General features: G+C 40.9%; 2 protein-coding genes across 2 annotated transcripts; both read right to left on the reverse strand.

Annotated features, from left to right (window-relative positions):
- Window positions 1-9,348: 9,348 nt before the first annotated feature.
- LOC114608479 (olfactory receptor 2AK2-like) lies at window positions 9,349-10,095 on the reverse strand. Its single transcript, XM_028752443.1, has one exon. The coding sequence runs from the start codon at window positions 10,093-10,095 to the stop codon at window positions 9,349-9,351; it is 747 nt and encodes a 248-aa protein (XP_028608276.1).
- A 1,137-nt stretch (window positions 10,096-11,232) lies between these two features.
- LOC114608480 (olfactory receptor 2T33-like) lies at window positions 11,233-12,162 on the reverse strand. Its single transcript, XM_028752444.1, has one exon. It carries the CDS (start codon window positions 12,160-12,162, stop codon window positions 11,233-11,235), a length of 930 nt encoding a protein of 309 aa, XP_028608277.1.
- Window positions 12,163-14,844: the final 2,682 nt, after the last annotated feature.

Here is a 14,844-nt window from a genome sequence, read left to right on the forward strand (position 1 = left end):
GAATAAAAGGATGGAAAACAATTATCCAAGCAAATGGTCCCAAGAAACAAGCTGGAGTAGCCATTCTAATATCAAATAAAATCGACTTTCATCCAAAAGTAACAAAAAACGAAAAGGAAGGACACTTCATACTCATCAAAGGAAAAATCTACCAAGGTGAACTCTCAATTCTGAACATCTATGCTCCAAATGCAAGGGAACCTACATACATAAAAGGAACTTTACTAAAGCTCAAAACACACATTACACCTCACACAATAATAGTGGGGGATTTCAATACCCTACTCTCAGCAATGGACAGATCATGGAAACAGAAACTAAACCGAGACACTTTGACATTAACAGAAGTTATGAACCAAATGGACTTAACAGATATCTATAGAACATTTCATCCTAAAACAAAAGAATATACCTTTTTCTCAGCACCTCATGGTACCTTCTCCAAAATAGATCATATAACTGGCCACAAAACAGGCCTCTACAGATACAAAAAATTGAAATAATCCCTTGCATCTTATCAGATTACCACGGACTAAGGCTGGTCTTTAATAATGGCAAAAACAATGGAAAGCCTACACGCACGTGGAAACTGAACAATGCTCTACTCAATGATGACTTGATCAAGGAAGAAATAAAGAAAGAAATTAAAGACTTTTTAGAATTTAATGAAAATGAGGACACATCAAACCAAAACTTTGGGACTCCATGAAGGCAATGCTAAGAGGAAAACTCACAGCTCTATATGCCTACAAAAAGAAACTGGAGAGAGCACACACTAACAACTTGACTGCACAACTAAAAGCTCTAGAACAAAAAGAAGCAAATACACCCAAGAGGAGTAGAAGGCAGGAAATAATCAAACTCAGGGCTGAAATCAACCAAATAGAAACAGAAAGAACAACACAAAATACCAACAAAACCAGGAGCTGGTTCTTTGAGAAAATCAACAAGATAGATGAACCCTTAGCCAGATTAACCAGAGGGCACAGAGACAGTATCCAAATTAATAAAATCTTAACTGAAAAGGGAGACATAACAACAGAAACTGAAGAAATTCAAAAAATCATCAGATCCTACTATAAAGGCCTATACTCAACAAAACTGGAAAACCTGGATGAAATGGACAACTTCCTAGACAGATACCAGGTACCAAAGTTAAATCAGGAGCAGATAAACCATCTAAACAGTCCCACAACCCCTATGGAAATAGTAGCAGTCATTAAAAGTATCCTCCCCAAAAAAGCTCAGGACCAGATGGTTTTAGTGCTGAATTCTATCAGACCTTCAAGGAAGACCTAATACCAATTCTCTTCAAACTATTCCACAAAATAGAAACAGAAGGAACACTACCCAATTCGTTCTATGAAGCTACAATTACACTCATACCCAAACCTCACAAAGACCCAACAAAGAAACAGAACTTCAGACCAATCTCCCTTATGAACATTGAGCAAAAATAATCAATAAAATTCTAGCAAACCGAATCTAAGAACACATCAAAACAATCATCCATCATGATCAAGTAGGTTTTATCCCAGGAATGCAGAGATAGTTCAATATTCGGAAATCCATCAATGTAATCCACCATATAAACAGACTAAAAAAAAAAGCCACATGATCATCTCACTAGATGCTGAGAAAGCATTTGACAAAATTCAACATCCCTTCATGATAAAAGTCTTGGAAAGATCAGGAATTCAAGACCCATACCTAAACATAGTTAAAGTAATTTACAGCAAACCAGTAGGTAACATCAAACTAAATGGAGAGAAACTTGAAGCAATCCCACTAGGATCAGGGACTAGACAAGGCTGCCCTCTCTCCCCCTACCTAGTCAATATAGTACTGGAAGTCCTAGCCAGAGCAATTATACAACAAAAAGAAGTCAAAGGGATACAAAATAGGAAAGGAAGAAGTCAAAATATCACTATTTGCAGATGATATGATAGTATACTTAAGTGACCCCAAAACTTCCAACAGAGAACTCCTAAACCTGATAAACAACTTCAGCAAAGTGGCTGGATATAAAATCAACTCAAACAAATCAGTAGCCTTCCTCTACTTGAAGATAAACAGACTGAAAAAGAAATTAGGGAAATGACACCCTTCACTAAAGTCACAAATAATATAAGATACCTTGGTGTGAATCTAACCAAGCAAGTGAAAGATCTGTATGACAAGAACTTCAAGTCCCTGAAGAAAAAAATCGAAGAAGATCTCAGAAGATTGAAAGATCTCCTATGCTCATGGATTGGCAAGATTAATATAATAAAAATGGCCATCTTGCCAAAAGCAATCTACAGATTCAATGCAATTCCCATTAAAATCCCAACTCAATTCTTCACAGAGTTAGAGAAGGAAATTCTCAAATTCATTTGGAATAACAAAAAGCCCAGAATAGCGAAAACTATTCTCAACAATAAAAGAACTTCTGGAGGAATCACCATCCCTGAACTCAAGCTGTACTACAGAGAAATAATGATAAAAACTACATGGTATTGGTACAGAGACAGGCAGGAAGATCAATGGAATAGAATTGAAGACCCAGAAATGAACCCACACACCTATGGTCGCTTGATCTTTGACAAAGGAGCTAAAACTGTCCAGTGGAAAAAGGACAGCATTTTCAACAAATGGTGCTGGTTCAACTGGAGGACAACATGTAGAAGAATGAAAATTGATCCATTCTTATCTCCTTGTGCAAAGCTCAAGTCTAAATGGATAAAGGACTCCACATAAAACCAGATACACTGAAACTAATAGAAGAGAAGGTGGGGAAGAACCTTGAATACTTAGGCACAGGGGAAAAGTTCCTGAACAGAACACCAATAGCATATGCTTTAAGATCAAGAATTGACAAATGGGACTTCATAAAATGGCAAAGTTTCTGTAAGGCAAAGGACACTGTCAATAGGACAAAACAACAACCAACAAATTGAGAAAAGATCTTTACCAATCCTACATCTGACAGAGGGCTAATATCCAATATATACAAAGAACTCAAGAAATTAGACTCCAGACATCCAAATAACCCTATTTTAAAAAATGGGGTATAGAGCTTAACAAAGAATTTTCAACTGAGAAAACTTGAATGACTGAGAAGCACCTAAAGAAATGTTCAATATCCTTAGTCATCAGGGAAATGCAAATCAAAACAACCCTGAGATTCCATCTCACACCAGTCAGAATGGCTAAGATTAAAAACTCAGGTGATAGTAGATGCTGGCGAGAGTGTTGAGAATATACTCAAAAGATGCTCTAACATATGACAAGGACATATGCTCAACTATGTTCATAGCAGCCTTTTATAATAGCCAGAAGCTGGAAAGAACCCAGATGTCCTTCAACTGAGGAATGGATACAAAAAATGTGGTACATTTACACAATGGAGTATTACTCAGCTATTAAAAACAATGAATTTGAGAAATTCCTAGGTAAATGGATGGAACTAGAAAATATCATCTTGAGTGAGGTAAGCCAACCACAAAAAAACACACATGATATTCACTCACTGATTATTGGATATTAGCCCAGAACCTTGAAATACCCAAGATTCAACTCACAGGCCACATGAAGCTCATGAAGAAGGAAGACCAAGTGGGGATGATTCGGTCCTTCTTAGAAGGAGCAACAAAATACTCAAGGGGGCAAATGTGGAGACAAAGTGAGGGACAGAAACTGAAGGAGGGGCCGTCTGAAGTCCATTCCACCTGAGTATCCATCCCATGTGCAGTCACCAAAGGTAAATGCTGATGTGGAAATCAGGAAGTGCATGCTGATAAGAGTCTGATAAGATGTTGCCTCAGAGGTCTGCAAGAGTCTGACATATTCAGAGGCAGATGCTCACAACTAGCCATTGAACTGATCATGGGGTTCCCAATGGAGGATTTAGAGTGAAGACTGTTGGAGCTGAAAGGGTTTGCGGCCCCAGGAGGAGAGCAACAATACCAACCAACCAGAGCTCCCAGGGTCTAAACCACCAGCCTGGGAGTACTTAGGGAGAGATCCATGGCTTCAGCTGTATATGTTAAGGGTGGAGGGCCCTGCTGGGCATAGGTGAGAGAAGAGATCCTTGGTCTCATGAAGGCTGGACGCCCCAGGGGGTGGAAATTTGAGGGTGGGGAGGTGGGAATGAGGGGGTTGGTAGGGATACATCCACAGAGAAGCAGGAGGAGGGGTGAGGGGATGGGGGTTCCTAGGTGGGTGGGGGATGGGGTAAGGGGATAACATATGAAATGTAAATAAAACATCCAAAAAATAAAATGAAAAAAAAAGAAATGAAAGGAAAAAAACACAGATTCAATTAGTTACAGGGTAATGGAAAAAACCTACGTTATTTGATGTACCTAAGTGCATGCATGCTCGCGCGTGTGCGTGCACGTGAGTGTACACACAGGGGGCATGCAATGCCCTAGGAAGCCAGAAGAGGATATAAGACCACTAGAAGCTGAAGTTCCAGGTAGTTGTGAGCCACCCATCATGTGGGCTGAGAGCTAAGTTAAACACGGGATTCACTAGAAACCTAGTAGGGAATGGGGCCCAGGAGCCTCCAGAGATTCCTGCAACTGAGCATTTTCACTGATTCACATCTACTCTGGCTAGAAAGCAGAGAGCAGCCATAGGGTTCTGTGAGCTGGCCACCACTGCCCTGTTTCAGCATCTTACCTAGAGATCCTTACATCCTCAGGTTTGTCTGCTTCTGTCTCTTCTGTGGACTCTTGCATATCTTGTCCCTTCTTTTTAGGTCACACCAGACTGAGCATATGAACAGCATCTCATTCCTTTGAAAGGTAATTGTGGTGTAGTAAAGGAAGCTCCCAACTTCCATCATAGAAGCTTCCACACAAGTGTTGTCGAGAGTCTGTTATGTAACCATCCTAGGAAGGGTCACATCCCCCATGGCCTATTGCTTCTGAACTAATTCCAGGGAAGGTCATTGTTGGAGGTACAGCCTCAGTTGCAGTTGACAGTCCAGTATGAGTACTGTGGGATGATCACAAGAACAACAGCAGCAATTGTGAGGAGTCAGCCAGAGCCTAGAGTGCTACAGTGGGCGGAGCTGGGGAAGTCACAATAGCCCCTTTGGAATAGTCAGATCATGTGTGGATCCCAGACATTGGAACAAGAAGCTGTGAAGTTGAAGTTACCTTGGAGATCCCAAGATGTTAGAGATGTGAGCCGTGGGATACCTGCCATTGAAAGCTGCTAACAGGGAATGGAAGCAGCCAAAGAGGATGAAGTTTGTTGCTGCCAAATTCCAGATCTAGATAGTAATGAGAAGGAGGAAGAGGAGGAGGAGGAGGAGGAGGAGGAGGAGGAGGAGGAGGAGGAGGATAAAAGGAGAAGGGTAAGGGTAAGGATAAGGATAAGAATAAGGATAAATCAAGGATAAAAGGAGTTGGAGATCTGAAGAACACTTGGACATCGGACATGGAGATGTGGAGTTTGAAATTTGTCCAGCTGGTTTTCTGTCTTGCTTTGGTTCAGTATTTTGACTTGATATGTCAAGAGACTTCATGACTCTCAGAAGAGACTTTGAACTTTGGACTTTTAGTATTTTTGAGACTGCTAGAGATAATGAAGACTTTTAAAGTTGGATTAAATGTATTTTGCATTATGATATGTTTAGATTTGGCTCCCATAGACTCATGTGTTTGAAGAAGCCTAAGGGGGGCAGGAGTAGAATGTGGTGGTTTGAATATGCTTGACCCGGTGAGTAGCACTATTAGGAGGTGTGGCCTTGTTGGAGAAAGTGTGTCTTTTGGGCATGGGCTTTAAGAAACTGCCTGGAAGCCAGTCTTCTCCTAGTGACCTTCTGATGAAAATGTAGAACTCTCAGCTCCTCCAGCCCCATGTTTGCCTGGATGATAATATTCCTGACTTGATGATAATGGACTGAACCTCTGAATTTGTAAACCAGCCCTAATGAAATGTTGTCCTTATAAGAGTTGCCTTGGTCATGGTGTCTGTCCATAGCAGCAAAACTCTAACTAAGACAGTTCCCTATAAAATGAAATGAAATGAAATGAAATGAAATGAAATGAAATGAAATGAAATGAAATGAAATAAAATAAAATAGTTAAAGTAATAGCTTCAATATATCAAGTACTGCCCTATCCCCTCTGTGTTTCATTTTCCAGTTCCCACATCCACTTGCAACCCTGGATTTGCATTCCATTCCCTAGGCTACTACTCTGTCTTTACCACAGGAGGCCTGCTACTTCTTGGGACAAACATTTGAGATTCCCCTACCCCAATCTTCTGACCCTTGGGACTCTCAGCAACTTCAGAAGCCTTGAGGTATGCCCTGTCCTCTCTGCACTCCAATTTCTGGTCCACACCTCTGCCTGCCATCCCAGAGGCCAATGGCCATCAGGGAATATAAGCTCTGCCTGCATCCCTGGAAGCCTAGTGCCACCCAGGATAACAAGCTCTATGTGCAATCACAGAGGCCTGCAGCCATCAGGGACTACAAGCTACATTTGCAGTCCCAGAGGCATGGTGGTTTGGACAGGAGGCTGGTTTGTCACATTCTAGCTGCACTCAGGAAGAAGGCCACAGCAGAGAAAGTAAGGATAAGGCACACAACCTCAAGGCTTACCCTAGTGACCCACTTCACTGAGGCTCCATGTCATGAAGGTTCCAAATCTCTCCCAAACCATTGGCATTGGTGACTGAGGATTCAAATGCAGGATCTGTAGGGACAGATCACCCTCAAATCACAGAAATAGGGGACACATGAGGTCATTTTATTGACGATACATAGCAACCTCTGTCTTTCAATTTAGAGTGAGTTCATAGATTACATTAACTACAAGATAATAAAACAGGAAAAGCAGGCTATTCGTGGATGATGCAGTTCTAATTTTTTAACCTTTATGTTATTTGCATTGATGGGAGGGTGTCAGATACCATGAAAATAAAGTTACAGGCAGTTGTGAGCTGTAATTTGGTTCTGGAAATTAAATTCAGATTCTTTGGAAGAACAGGAAGTGCTCTTAACCACTGATCTATCTCTCCAGACACAGTCATGATGTTTTGTCACAGAAATAGAAAACTACCTACGACAGTTTGAGGGAGGTATCCTGTGCCTGACACTTAAATTTTTATTAAATAACCCATGTCTTTTGGGAGCACTGTTTTCATCCTCTGTAGGGTATCTCTGGATAAATTCCCCTTCACTTAAAAATATTACTATATTTTAAAGTGAGATAGAGTAATATTACTTTCCCTCTTCTCTTTCCTTCCTTAAACCCTATCCACATTCCCTATTTTCAATTTGATAGCCTTCTTTATTGATTATTATTGCTATACATATGTGTGTATCCATATATAATATATACAATATTTATATAATAAATTATGTACACACATGGATGCACATACACCATGTGAAACACATTCCCTTTTCCACATTTATTTACTAATTTTATGTTCAGATCGCTCCTCTCTCCTGTTTTCCCTCCCTAGTCTCTCACTCATCCCTTTCCTCTTCTCTTCTGACAGGGTGGGAGCACCCTGGCTATCTGCCCACCATGGTGTTCCAACTCTCTGTAGGGCTAGGCATATCACATGCCACTGAGGCCAGAAAAGGCAGTTTAGTAAGGCGAATGGGATCCCACAGTCAGGCAGTATATGCAATCAATTTTTATTAATGCCAGAACAGATGTTTCTATGTGTCATTAAAATTATCAGTCTAATTATTGGCACCTATTACAAAGAAGCAACAATGAATGTCTAAAATACTTCACAACATTTATTATTACTATTACTATTATTTATAAGGATAGGTGTAGACATGGATATGTGCACATAAGTGCTAGTTCCCCTGGAAGCTAGGAGCCTCAGACAGCCTGGAGCTGGAGCTACAGACCATTGTGAACTGCCTCATATGGGTGCTAGCAATTGAACTCAGGTCCTCTGGAAGATCAATCAGTGAGTGTTATTAACAGCCATGTCACCTCTGTAGACCCACAACATATATATTTTAATACTGGGAATTACTCATCACGTTACTTACACGAGTACTTAGGTGCATAGAACTTTTTATTCATTGGTTCTTGGGCTAAATGATAATTACCTGACTATTTTGAGAATGCAGGGGCTCTAGAAAGTGTCTCAACAGTTAAGATACTGACTGTTCCTCCAGAGGACCTGTGTTTGATTTTCAGCATCCACATGGTAGCTCACAATCATCTGTAACTTCAAACTAAAACAAACAAAAAAAGCCAGTGATTGTTTTTGAAAATCTGTGCATGCTGGCACACAACTTTAATCCCAACACTGGGGAGGCAGAAGGAAGAGAGTCTTATTGAATTTGAGACCATTCTGGTCCATGTATGGAGTTCCAGTATAGCCAGGACTACACAGAAATGCTACATACATACATACATACATACATACATACATACACACATACGCACACACAGAAAATCTTGTTCTTAAAAGTATATTCAGAAAGTTTCTTGAAATAACATTATTTCTCTCAACTTTTATTGTATACTAGCCATGGAAAAACACAGACATTGTCTATGGATTTCCAAAGCAGAACCATTCTGTGTCTGTTTCTCTAATGTCTTTATGCTAAGTTATCATGGGTGATCAACATTAGTATAAACATGGGAGATCGACATAAAGGTGTTCATGGAGAGAGACAGACGCATCCTGTCAGACAGATTAGTTAATGATGTTCCTTACAAAGTCACAGTGAATTTTGGGAAATGGTGTTAATAAAGGGAGTCAGCAGGACATCATTAAACAGCTTAAGAGAGCTTGGAAATCTTAGTCACACGGTGACAGTCACACAAGCATCAGGCCAAACATTACATTGGCTCCCTCCCTATTTCTTTCAGGATTGCCCTTAAAATATGTGATATTATTAAAACACTCCCACCTTAGTATTTAATAGGTGTATCTGTGAAGGAAAATCAATAAAATATTCTAGATTTCTGCAAAATGTATGCCTACGTGCAGCTGTGCTCTGCAGAAAGAGATTCCAGAGTAAGACAAGTGCACAGCAGGTAACTGTGATGACTCCCAAAGTCTGAGAGCTCTGCATCAGGGGAGAAGGTAAGAAAGTTCTCTGTAAAGCCAATCCAGGCTGACAGGCAACCAGAGATGCCAGGGCCAGGGACAAAGCCCTTCCATCTCCTTCAGAGCCCACATCCAGATTCAGATCATCAACTCAGTGTGACACTGTGTGAGATTAGTTCTTTGCTCTTTTTCAGTGAGTAAGACAAGCCAGTGAGCTTCCACCAGAATATCAATCCTGAAGTCATCCCAGGCAGTGTCCAAGACCAGCCTTCATTTCTGTCCACAGGGTGACCCAAAGTCCTGAGTCACTATGCATCACCCCATTTGTCTCTTCAGGGCCCCCATGACCTCCTTGTTCCTCAGGCTGTAGATGAACGGGTTCAGAACAGGGGTGACAGTTGAGTAGAGAACAGCCAGCACTTTGTCCCTTCCAGGAGAATGCAAGGAGTGTGGCTGGGTGTAGGTGGAGAGGCCGGTGACATAGAACAGGCTGGTCAGGGTCAGGTGGGAGGAGCAGGTGGACACAGCTCTACTCTGTCCCTGCCCCGAACCCATCTGGAATACAACAACCAACACTCCAGCATAGGAAGCTAGGATGGCCAGAAAGGGTAGCAGTAGTAAAACAATGCCACTCAAGAGGACTGTATGCTCATATTGGGATGTGTCTTCACACACCAGTGGCAGGAGAGATGGAACCTCACAGAAGAAGTGATTGACAATCCTAGATCCACAGAACGGGAGTTGAAATACATACACTGTGTGCACTACAGCATTGATGGAACTGCTGCTCCAGGCACTGGCAACCACAGAGCAGCAGATCCTCCTGCTCATGAGCACAGGGTAGTGCAAGGGCCGGCAGATGGCTACATACCTGTCATAGGACATGAAGCCCAGCAGGAGGGCCTCAGACCCACCCAGGGTCAGAAACACAAAGGCTTGGACTGCACAGCCCGGAAATGAAATGGCCTTGGTGTCTGAGAGGAAGTTAGCTGCCATCTTGGGCACAGTGGTGGAGATATACATCATGTCAATGATGGAGAGCTGGCTGAGGAGGAAGTGCATGTAGCGGGCCGGCCTTACTCTAGTCTTCCTACTTGCCGCTTCTCCCAAATGTGTTTGAAGAGTGTCTTGATCTCTCTATTTTCTTTATTCTATTATTATAAAAATCCTCTTGAGGCTGGCACCATGTAGGAACATGGAATTTGGTGTAACCTAAATCTGAAAGGGCATGGTCATTTATATTCTGCTGTAGAATAAATTATTTGTTATTCCTTCTGAAGTGAATTGGTTGTTGATGTTTGTTTTTGTTTGTTTATTTGGATTTTTTGTTTGTTTTTTATGGAAAGAGTCAGTCTCACTATTATTTTGTTTTATTATTTGAGGCAAGTTCTTATATAATTCAGGCTGTCATTCTCCTGCATCATCTTCTCAAGTGCTGAGATCACAGGCGTTTGTCAACATGTTGAGCTAACTCACGTTTTTATAGCTTTTATAATGGCATGAGTGACCCCGCCCCCATCATAAGAGTGGAGCGCTTTGGCCTAATGATGTCTTAAAGATATCATCTCTAAACACTCTTAAATGGAAATTTGGAAATGTTATTCAGCTTGACTTATTTTTTAGGCAGTGGTATTTGTTTTGTTATTTAAAATGTTAAAATATAGCTATTTTTAAGTGACAATTTCTTTCTGGTCATCTTGAAGCATTTTTCTAAATTCTAAATAGTCTCAGATTATTCCCCTTGAAACATTTTTGACATATGGTTCATGCAATTATATTTTATCTTTAACAAGACTTATTGATTATCCACTTCAATTACAATGTATTTTATAATAGCAATAAATTCAGCCCTATGTATATAAAATTATTATCCATTTATTCCTCTTTCTCTTGATGGTGTTCAGTCTATAACAAAAACTGAGTTACATGATTAAAATTTAAATAACCAGACCTGTTTCACTGGCTCTCATCTCTAAGACACTATTAAAAGTAGCATAATGGTTAACCCCAGGGACACTAGCTGGGAAGACTGATTTTCCAAAGGCTTTGTAACAATTAGAATAGAAAATGGCAAAGGAGCCTCGCAGAAGTTAATACAACAGAAAAGAATGTTCCATGGAAGAGAGAACCTGAGTCTGTCAGTGAGGAGGGTCTAACTTGAGTGGAGCTGGTTTTGTGGAACTTCTCTCTGCTTGTTTATCACACTGTCTTCTGCAGCCACTTCCTCAAGGCCCCCTTGATCTCCTTGTTTCTCACACTGTATATGAGAGGGTTCAGCACTGGCGTGAAGATGGTGTAGAAGGCAGACACCACTTTGTCGCTCTTGCCTGGCTGGTGGGACTTGGGTCTCATGTAGATGAAGATGATGGCCCCGTAGAACAACCCCACCACAGCCAGGTGCGAGGAGCATGTGGTGAAGGCTTTCTTCCGAGCAGCAGAGGATCTCATGCGGAGCACCGCGGCCAAGATGAGTGAGTAGGAAGCCAGGACGAGGGACAGTGGGATTACGAGCATCAGGATGCAGCAGATATACATGAAGAACTCAAAGACTTTGGTGTCAGCACAGGCGAGGCGCACCAGAGAAGGCGCCTCACAGAAGAAGTGATTGATTGTCCGAGAGTGGCAGAAGGGGAAACTCAGGATGGTGCCTGCCTGCATCAGCCCATCGGAAGCTCCCAGGAGCCAGGACCCTACCGTCAGGTATGCACACAGCTTGGGGCTCATGAGGACATGGTAGCGCAGGGGATAACATATGGCTATGTAGCGGTCATAGGACATGGCTGCCAGGAGGAAGCACTCACCCCCTGCCAAGGTTTGAAAGAGGAAGATCTGGGAGCCACAGCCTGCAGGGGAGATGGATCCCGTGCTCATCAAATAGTTGGCTGCCATCTTGGGGATGATGCTGGAGACTAGCATCATGTCCATGAGGGAGAGCTGGCTGAGAAGGAAGTACATGGGCGTGTGGAGCCTGGGCTCCCTGTAGATGAGAAGGATCATGAGGGTGTTGCCCATCAGGGAGGTGGTGAAGATTACCAACACAACGGAAAGCAGGAACAAGTGGGTCTTTGTGTGGCTGAAGAGCCCGAGAAGAATGAAGTCCATCTCTGTGCTGTTACTGAGAGTCTTCATAGGTCTGACCAAACCTGAAAGACAGAAGGATGTTTGCCTTTTTCTTTTCCTTTTTCTTTTCTTTCTTTTCTTTCTTTTCTTTCTTTCTTTCTATCTTTTTTTCTTTCTTCCTTCTTTCTTTCTTTCTTTCTTTCTTTCTTTCTTTCTTTCTTTCTTTCTTTCTTTCTTTCTTCTTTCCTTTTTTTTGAGATAGGCTATCCTGGAACTACTTCTGTAGACCAGGCTGTCCTTGAACTTACAGTGATTCACCTGCCTCTGCCTCCCCACTGGGATTAAAGGCATCTGCCACCATACCAGGACTGAGAATGATTTTTTAAAAAGTGACTTCGAACCAAGTGATGCAATATTTCAATTTAGTGGGATAATTAAAAATTTTCTACCACCTAATGTTGAAGTTATGGATCAGTGAGTAAGAGCTCAAGTGTGAGTTTGACTTTCAGATCCCATATGAATAGTGCTGTTCCCAAGTTTCTGTACCTTTAGCTCTGTGAAGGGCAGAGACAGGATTACTAGGGCTCCCTGGCTGCCAGCCTAGCCCCCAAATGCAAGAGTCTCGTTCAGGGAGAGACTCTGTCTCAAAGAAATAAGGTAGAGGCTGATAGAGGAGGACATCAACACCTACTTCTGGCCTGTCAGTGAACCCATATCTCTCTCTCACACACACACACACAACACACACACACAATTCCACTGCTCAGCCTGCTTGGCTTAACTGTTCACTGTCTACCATTGTTACAACATAGTATAATTTGCAACTGTGTTAAATAAAACATAGAATAAACAGTCTAGTGCCTCATAATGTGTTTACTCCTATGCTTATCTTAATCGTGGCATAAAGAAGTATTATTGTGTGATCTCAATTTCCTACAGTTTGGTATTTCTCAGTTGAAAGAACCTTACATTCAAAGTTGTGAATACTGCTGTGGCCTGACTCATGGCCTTTGCATTTTCTTATATATCAATGTAAAGCTGCTCCACATGAAAGTAAGGAAAAAACTCCTGTCATAAATGGAAACACATGTGTCTGAATTTCTCTATCCCACTTGTGAGGTGCTGCTGTCCTAGATACTATGTGATGACCACACTCAGTACAAAGTCTCACACCACCATGATTTCTTTCCGTATGAGAAGGGCCATTGGTCTATGTAGATTCCTTTTCACACTGATTTACCTTTCTAGTGCACTCTCAATAACTATACTAAATTTCATCAAAGATTCCTGTATAAAATTGACAATTTCATGCAGACACAGGTAGGGAACATTAGCTCTTTTACAGACTTTCACACTTACACCAGTCTTGGAGCCAGAGGCTTGTGGATGTCTGTGAGTTTGAGGCCATCCTGGTCTATATAGTGAGTTCCAGGACAGCCAGGGCTACACAGTGAGATGATATGAAAAAAAGAAAGAAAGAAGAAAGAAAATCTTGTTTTTTTCTGTTTTCTATTAAAATATTTCTTTTATATTTTGTGACTATGTGTAGTAGTTTATCATAGTTATCCATTTGCTATATCTTCAACCTATTTCATACATTTCAAGTTATTGTAGTACATCATTTAATCCTGTTTATGTATTTAGAATTCTTGCATATTACTGTTTCTTGGATGTTGGATTGTGTTTCACTGGTGAAGTCCTGGGAAGCCTAGTAGTCATTAATATATGAATGGAGTCTATGATCACAGTAAAATTGATATTACTGTGTTCTAGCATTGCAAACATGTGGTGGCACACATGAAACCCCCCTTTTAGACACACACACACACAGCCACATATACACACACAAACACACACATAGACACATATACACATATGCACTTATACACATAGACACAGACATATACACATAGACACAGACACACAGACACAAAGAGACACATAGAGAGACATACACACACCCATAGACACACTCACAGACATATAGACACAGACACAAACACAGACATACACACATATATGAGAGAGAGAAATATTACAAAATAAGTTCAAATAAAAGTAATTTTCCAGGGCTGGCAGTGCAGCTCTCTGGTTGGGTGTCTGGCTTGCATGTGTAAAACCTTGAGTTTGGTTCTCATGACCACAGAAAACCACTACAATGATCTGAGGACAGCTGGTTCCTACTCGAATATTTTAAATAAGGAATGTATATATTTCAGAACTAACTTGCAATTGAACTTCCCTTTGTTCTAATAAAATAAAAAAGTTTTCATTCTCTCTTTGGCCTCTGATGTCATTCTGTTTCATGAGTTTCTTCCGACTCTAGTGCAATCCTACATGGCTGTAGCTAACATAGTCATGCTGATCTTTGAGAGTCTGTAGTTAGTATTTATGAAACTTTCTCCTACACCTTCACTAAAGTACTACCTTCTAAAAGTCAGCAAGATGTTTATACATCACAGAACGATTACGCCTGCTTCAAATGGAAAATTATTTCAAGTTTAGAAGCAATCAGGTAACAAAATCATATAATGACAGAGGTATTTATTTGGGTAAATATAATAATGTGATTTCAAAGAATAAAATGTAAGCTAAATTTAGAGGTCAGAAGAATTGTCATTTCTGTACCCTGCCTGCCCTATATGCTGAAACAGAATAAATTTCCTTTTTTTTAGTTATTATCTTATCAAAAAGAAAAATATAATAAACAATAAACTCTTGACTGCCTGGGCTAGTTGAAATGATCAATTT

Source organism: Grammomys surdaster, unplaced genomic scaffold, assembly GCF_004785775.1.
Source record: "Grammomys surdaster isolate TR1022 unplaced genomic scaffold, NIH_TR_1.0 125912, whole genome shotgun sequence".
Classification (NCBI taxonomy): Eukaryota; Metazoa; Chordata; class Mammalia; order Rodentia; family Muridae; genus Grammomys; species Grammomys surdaster.